This window comes from Oncorhynchus gorbuscha, linkage group LG19 (genome assembly GCF_021184085.1).
Source record: "Oncorhynchus gorbuscha isolate QuinsamMale2020 ecotype Even-year linkage group LG19, OgorEven_v1.0, whole genome shotgun sequence".
In the NCBI taxonomy this organism is placed as follows: domain Eukaryota; kingdom Metazoa; phylum Chordata; class Actinopteri; order Salmoniformes; family Salmonidae; genus Oncorhynchus; species Oncorhynchus gorbuscha.
In genome coordinates, this window is record NC_060191.1 from 34,463,511 (window position 1) to 34,471,277 (window position 7,767).

At 41.7% G+C, this 7,767-nt stretch overlaps 1 protein-coding gene across 1 annotated transcript; it reads left to right on the forward strand.

Moving 5' to 3' along the window:
- Positions 1-946: 946 nt before the first annotated feature.
- On the forward strand, positions 947-5,918 carry tbcb (tubulin folding cofactor B). Its single transcript, XM_046315785.1, has 7 exons — positions 947-1,128; positions 1,336-1,506; positions 1,655-1,798; positions 2,154-2,250; positions 2,527-2,718; positions 3,623-3,695; positions 3,857-5,918. The coding sequence occupies exons 2-7, from the start codon at positions 1,387-1,389 to the stop codon at positions 3,969-3,971; spliced, it is 741 nt and encodes a 246-aa protein (XP_046171741.1). The 5' UTR covers positions 947-1,128; positions 1,336-1,386; the 3' UTR covers positions 3,972-5,918.
- The last annotated feature ends 1,849 nt before the right edge of the window (positions 5,919-7,767 follow it).

Here is a 7,767-nt window from a genome sequence, read left to right on the forward strand (position 1 = left end):
TGATAATGAGTTCCCTGGAGAATGAAGAGTGTGACCAAGTGAGAGAGATGGTATGTGTGTGTGTGACAGAGAGTGTTTTACAGCACGTACACCTGGATGTGCAGACAGACAGAGTGTGATGAGGCAAGGCCAAACACCCCTATCTCAACTTGAAACAGGAATGGTAAACTTTTCCTCTAGGGGTGGAGGTAGTGGGGAGGCGGTCTAGCTTCTGGCTGCACCCCATACTCCTTTCTTTGATCTTGTCTTTTCTAACCATACAAGCCCTCAAACTCCTACACTCAGCCCAAAATTCTAATTTGATGCACAGATGTTATTTTATGTTCCTGTCTGATCTGTTTATTTCCCACTCACACATCCATGAATAGATATTGGAGTAGACAACCATTATATGTCAAAGGCAGGGCCTGGTAATAACTTTTAAGAATGTGTCTCTTTCTCACTGTGATTAATATGTCATAGAGCAGTTAACACCTTAGCAAAGAATCAAATTATTCTGCACATGATATATATATTAATTCAATCAATCAATAGACTAACTTCAAAATATTTCAATGCACAATTTTATTTGCTCTCATCGCAATTCAACGTTGTTTGTAACAATGTAGCTAACATTGCATGACTTTGTCACAAAACTAAACATTTGGGCTTTATAGGGCTTATAGCGCCACTGTGTGGATACAATTGATACTTCTATTATTTGGGCGTGGCACTTTCACGCAAAACCCCGCATTGATTCCTACATTGATGATTGGTTACTAATCATGAAAGGCCACTTCTATCAACATGATTGACGTGCCTACGTAGGCATCCCAATGCCTTTCTTTCTGTTACGGCATCTTAGAAATGTGCTACCCATTGGTCAACCTAAAATACACACCCTACATTTTAATGACATGACTGGTTCCCTGCGGTTGTGGGCGGGTAGAAGGTTCCAGAACTGGGCGTAGAAGGATGTGTGGGTGGTGTCGTTTGAAGTGAACAACACAATCCGCCAGCCACCCTTCTCCCATCGGTTCACTGAGATTACAGCACATGGTCCCTGGATTGATTTAGTCTAAAAACACCCAGTTATTTGATAGTAGCTACTTATTTATAGAGATCGTCAAGAAAAGTGCAGAAGGACAGGTATTTGTGGAAGGACTCACGTTAGCTAGCTAACTTTGTTTTGTTTGCTGCGTGCATGCTAGTTAGCTACTGTAGCTAGCTAGTTCTCCTTTTCTAAACTGTGAACTTTGTATCTGACTAGCCGTGTTGAAAGCCATTTGCAACTGTTGTACTATTTATTTAGGTTAAGAATGTTAACTGACTAACTGTTATTTGTAATTTATGCAGTGTTCGTTGTTGCCTGAATAAGTTAAACACCGGCGAAACGAAAGCTTGAAAATGGACGGTGGCGTGACGGTCATCACCAATCCCACAGTGTCGGTGCGGCTGACCAGTACCATCAGTTCGTTCGAGGTGAATAAACGATATAACAGGGGAATCACAATCGCCGAATTCAAGGTAAGTTGTCGGTAATTTGTCCTTCGGGCCTCTGAATCTTAATGATGTAGCAATTGCCCCTCTGCACTGCAGACACTAAGACCACAGGCGTATCACAGCCTGTGGCCATGTGATGCAGTTTCTCGGTTTCTATTTTTTTCCCCTCTAGGGTAAATTGGAGATGGTTGTGGGTACCCCGGCCTCCAGCATGGAACTGCAGCTTTTCAGTACCACTGACAAGTTCATGCAGAAACTAGATGACAACGAGGCCCTGCTAGGTTCCTACCCTGTGGATGATGACTGCAAAATTCACGTATGTACTAATGTGCTCAAACACTGCTCACATGGTGTGTCCCCTGTTTACCTTTATTCACACTGGAGTCATGTGTAAGATGTTATATCTGTTGATGGGGTCTCTTAATCCACAAGTGGTTCCAATGCTCACAAGATTGCTGACCACAGCATGACTCTGCTAGCTTTATTGCCAGCCTCTTTCTACATTCGACAAGGTTATATTGTTGCCTTGCCATACTTGTCTTGTTGGGCTAAACGGCGACCAGTTGGTTAAAGGCAGAAACTGACTGGCACCTGTACGATGACTGAGCCATTCTGTTATTTTTAAAATTCAATATGCTGAGTCAGGATGATGGTGAATTCTGTGTGCTTAGGTGATTGACCGCAGTGGAGCCCAGAGCGGAGAGTTCAGTGATCTGTCTAAAGTGGAGAAATTTGAGATTCCAGATGAGGTCTATGAGAAGAGGACAGGTACTGTGAGCTTGCACCATCATTCACAGCTAATGCGTACATTTGAAATTGAATCTGAGGCAGTGAAGAAAAGACTTGTTGAGAGCCAATTGACACTTTCGAGTGCCACAACAGATAACTAGTGATAATTGCTCTCATCTATATCCTGTGTTGCCTTTCAGTTTGAGGTTAAATGGCAAAACCTTTCCTCAGTACATTACGTACGTAATGATTGAGTGGCAAACTATTACCATTGTAATATGGGGATTTCAAAATGGATTGTCCATATTTCCTCAGATTCTGTAAGGTCATTCATGAAGAAGCAACGCGTTGGTCGCTTCAATGAAGAAGAGACTGCTAAAAAGGAGGCTGAGCTTGCAGCTCGTGAGGCCGAGGAGGAGACTGCTGCTGCTGCCATCGGCGTCGGCAACCGATGCCAAGTGCAGGTTGTTGGGCTACCCACCAAGATTGGCACCGTTATGTATGTTGGTGAGTGAGGTTGAAGCTTATTTTCCACAACAGGATTTAGGCTTGTCTAAACAGACTGTTACCATGGTTACTCCGTGGATTATCAGTCTGACTGAAGTTGCCCTAAAAAGATGCAATAGTCTCTACAAGCCAGAGTGTTGAATAATGTATTTCCACCTACTGTACTGGTTGTACATGCTGTTGGTCCTTTTGGCGGTAGGAGGTGGAGGTAAGGTATCTACAGGAAAGGGAGAGCGAGACCCTTAAATAGAATTGAGACTTCAGAAAGTGTTCACACCACTTTACTTTCTCTAAATTGTTGTTACAGCCTGAATTTAAAATGGATTATTATTTTTAAATTAAAAAATGTCACTGGCCTACCCCATAATGTCAGTGGAATTGTTTTTAGAAATGTTTTGGAATTAATCCAAATATAAAAGCTGAAATGTCTTTATGGCAAGCCTAAATAAGTTTGTGGAAAACTTATGTGAAATAATAAGTTGTCTTGAATACAAAGTGTTATGTTTGGGGCAAATCGAATACAACACATTACTGAGTACCACACTCCATATTTTCAAGCATAGTGGTGGCTGCATCATGTTATGGGTATGCTTGTAATTGTTAAGGACTAGGGAGTTTTTAGGATAAAAAAAATAAACTTAATGGAGCTAAGCACAGGCAAAATCCTGGAGGAAAATTGGGTTGTCTGCTTTCCACCAGACACTAGGAGCTTAATTCACATTTCAGCAGGACAAAACCCTATTACACAAGGCCAAATCTACACTGGAGCTGCTTACCAAGACAGTGAATGTTCCTTAGTGGCCTAGTTACCGTTTTTAGTTAAACCTACTGCAACACATCAAGGGGTATGAATACTTAAGGCACTCCTTATTCCAACAGAAAACACTTATTTTCTGTCTTGCAGGTACAGTAGATTTCAAGCCGGGTCATTGGGTGGGAGTGAAGTATGACGAGCCTCTTGGGAAACATGATGGCAGGTGAGGGCAACTGGCATAATTTTTGTGACATCACATGGTGTCTGAGAATGTTCACTGTTAAGATCTACCTTGCATCATGAAGTGTATTTCTTGTATTAGACTTATGGAGTTGTGCAGACCGCATGAAATGTACTTGATGTCTCTTCTCTCTCTTTCCTTAGTGTGAAGGAGAAGCGATACTTTGAATGTGAGAACAAGTATGGTGCGTTTGTCAGGCCCCTGACAGTGACCGTGGGGGACTTCCCAGAGGAAGACTATGGTCTGGATGAGATGTAGAACTGTGATGCTGTCACCCAGTCAAAGGGTGTGGGCAGATGGGTTCAACCAAGGTTCAACTTTGACCTCCAGTCAGACTACGAACCCGGGGCGAGGGACAGTGTCATTGCAATTAACTTTATTTTGTTTTGCGCTGGTCAGGGAGGTATGGGTTGGACAATAGAGAGCTGCAACTGGGTAAGGAGGCAGTATCGCCTAGGACCAAATCTAGTGTAGGTGTTTGATATCAGAATAGAAATTCAGTGCAGAACGTGAGTAAACCGCCATGGGAGGATCTAACCTAGTCAATGTTTCATGTGAACTCTGTCGGAGGGTATGAAGTGGTCCTCTTATGCACCACCTTCCCTTCAGAAGTACCCACTGCCCCCACTCAATTACACTGCTCAATGATGAGTTGTTCCAAGATGGAAAACGACTACTAATATTCTTCACTGGCATTCTATATCAGAGCAGACGGTTGGGTTCCAAATAAAATTCACGTTTTTTTTCTTCTAATCTGTACATGTACAGTGCATAAAGTAAGTATTCACACTCCTCTACTTTTTCAGCCTTATTTTAAAACTATAAAACTGCACCGCGTATGTGATCAGAACTAGATTAAGCATACGACACAATTAAACAGACCAATAACAGCAATAAAACAAATATACCAAAACAAGAGAAACCTATAGTCAGCAAGGTGAATCATTTTGATTCTGAACATTACATATAGAAATATAATGAAGAGGACTCGAATAAAACATTTTCCTCAACAATCTACACACAATACCCCATAATGGTTTAGAGAAAACAGGTTTTGGAAATGTTTGCAAATTTATTGAACAGAAATACCTTGTTTACATAAGTCATTTTGCAGTAGTTTTGAAAGTGGCGCTCCTGAGTCAAAACTAGTCCCTGTTTTTGTGTATTGTCATTAATTTTGTGTGATGTGAATTTGGAAAATTGTTTGAGGTGTATTTTAAAATTCATCTGTTACAAATCCAATTTGTGCCATATTTTATGAATTTCTTTAAAAATCCAGGACTGCATCTTTAAATGTTTTTTTTTGTGTGGAATTTACTGGATATTGAATGAGCAGAGTTGAGAAAAGCTCTTGAATTAAAGTACAGTCTTTGATACCTTGTTACAACTACATTGTTGGATGTATTCCATGTGAATGATAACCAGGTGGTCCTACTACTTCATTTGATCCAGTGGCTTTAGAATGCAAGTGTTCCTAAATTGATGTCCTCTGAATTTTGAGTTGAACCTGAATTGCCCATCACATCCTAGATTCAAATTTAATAATAGGCAGTCATAAAAAGCATCACAATGTGAATTATCAACCCAAGCCATGGTTCTGTTAAACTTTATAAAATAAATCCCATGCTTTGGAATGCAAGAATTCACACTACAACAAACTATCTAGTTGTTCTGATTAGTGACAGTTTATTTGAATATCTGTTCAATGGTTATTGTACCATAAAGCCCTTTGTTTTTGTGTGTCATGTCCCTGTTCTAGATTCTGGAAAATGTTAAGCTGCTTCTAACGCTCCAACACTTCAAATGTCACCAGTTATGCACATAGACAGCATGCAGTTCAGACCTAGAGCTCAGCTGACAAGTCACTTTTCAGATGGATGAGATATCTTATCTGTGTTTCTACTGAACTTCATTGTACTGCTCCTCATCGCCACTTCAGAGATTGACTCATGAAAGCATGTGATCTGTCATTTGTTAAGTCGCGCATGTAACTGAGCCAGTTTTGGAAGAGAAACTGAATATGAAAGCAAATAATTAATGCATTCCTTTTTTCTTTTCTTTTTCTCGGACCTTGTCAGCAATTGACAGGCCCTGATTGGTCCATGAATTGCAATCTGTTCTTATGAAATCTCAAAGGTGCTGGTGTTATTTTTGATGTGCCAAAGTGCAATGGTATCTAATGCACAATAAAGTAAAATAAACATACCAGCAGATGTGATGCTCAGGGTGTATTTTACCGATTCTTACTCTGATTCACTATTAGTAGGACAAAAATAAAGTACCTCATGCATGGCGAAAAGAGAGGTAGAAGAGATCTCTAGTCTAGGCAGGGGTTGAAGACTTCATCACACTTATCCCGAAACTGTCAGGTTGCAGTGGGACACTGCACAGGAAACTGAGAAGGAATATGGTCAGTGGTTGTAAAAGTACCCAATTGTCATACTTGATACCTGCTCATTGACTTTTGCTCAGCCTTCAACACCATAGTACCCTCCAAGCTCATTACGCTCTGGGTCCTGGACTACCTGATGAGCCACCCCAGGTGGTGAAAGTAGGACACAACACCTCCACTTCGCTGACTAAACACAGGCCCCACAAGGGTGTGTGTTCAGCCTCCTGTACTCTGTTCACCCATGACTGCGTGGCCACACATGCCTCCCAACTATATTATCAAGTTTGCAGACAACATAACAGTTGTAGGCCTCTCCGAAAATGGCAGCCTACAGGGAGGTGAGGGCCCTGGCGGAGTGGTGCCAGGAAAATAACCTCTCCCTGATCATGGACTTCAGGAAACAGCAGAGAGTGCACGTCCCTATCCACACCGACGGGACCACAGTGGAGAAGGTGAAAAGCTTCAAGTTACTCTGCATACACATCACCGACGATCTGAAATGGTCCACCCACACAGGCAGTGTGGTGAAGACCCACACAAACCTTTACAGATGCACATTTGAGAGCATCCTGTTGGGCTGTATCACCACCTGGTACTGCACTGGCCGCAACCACAGGGCTCTCCAGAGGCATCACCGGGGGCACACTGCCTGCTCTCCAGGACACCTACAGCACACGATGTCACAGGAAGGCCAAAAAGATCATCAAGGACATCAACCACCCAAACCACGGCCTGTTCACCCCGCTACCATCCAGAAGGCGAGGTCAGTACAGGTGCATCAAAGCTGGGACCGAGAGACTTGAAAAACAGCTTCTATCTCAAGGCCATCAGACTGTTAAATAGCCATCACTAATCGGCTACCACCTGGTTACTCAACCTTGCACCTTAGAGACTGCTTGTATTCGGTGCATGTGACAAATAAAGTTAGATTTGATTTGATATACTGTATTCTATTCCACTGTATTTGAGTCAATGCCACTCTGACATTGCTCGTCATAATATTTACATATTTACTACATTATTTGATTTAGATCCGTATTTTTATGAATTGTTAGATATTACTGCACCGTTGGAGCTAGAAACACAAGCATTTCGCTACACCTGCAATAACATCTGCTAAATATGTGTATGTGACCAATCAAATTAGATTTGATTTTAATAGAAAATGACTGAAGTAAAATTTAAAGTCTCTCAGTAAAATACTATTTGAGTAAAAGTCAAAGTATTTGGTTTTAAATATACTTAAGTATCATCTACAAGACCCTGCTAGGTAAAGTCCCCCCTTATCTCAGCTCGCTGGTCCCCATAGCATCACCCACCTGTAGCACGCGCTCCAGCAGGTATATCTCTCTAGTCACCCCCAAAACCAATTCTTTCTTTGGCCGCCGCTCCTTCCAGTTCTCTGCTGCCAATGACTGGAACGAACTACAAAAATCTCTGAAACTGGGAACACTTATCTCCCTCACTAGCTTAAAGCACCAACTGTCAGAGCAGCTCACAGATTACTGCACCTGTACATGGCCCACCTATAATTTAGCCCAAACAACTACCTCTTTCCCTACTATATTTATTTATTTATTTTGCTCCTTTGCACCCCATTATTTTTATTTCTACTTTGCACATTCTTCCACTGCAAATCTACCATTCCAGTGTTTTACTTGC

Excerpts from the sequence above, each read along its gene's own strand:
- tbcb (XM_046315785.1), top strand. The coding sequence starts at position 1,387 with ATGGACGGTGGCGTGACGGTCATCACCAATCCCACAGTGTCGGTGCGG. Across the intron at positions 1,799-2,153 it reads ATGATGACTGCAAAATTCAC|GTGATTGACCGCAGTGGAGC; the intron begins GTATGTACTAAT and ends CTGTGTGCTTAG. Across the intron at positions 3,696-3,856 it reads CTTGGGAAACATGATGGCAG|TGTGAAGGAGAAGCGATACT; the intron begins GTGAGGGCAACT and ends CTCTTTCCTTAG.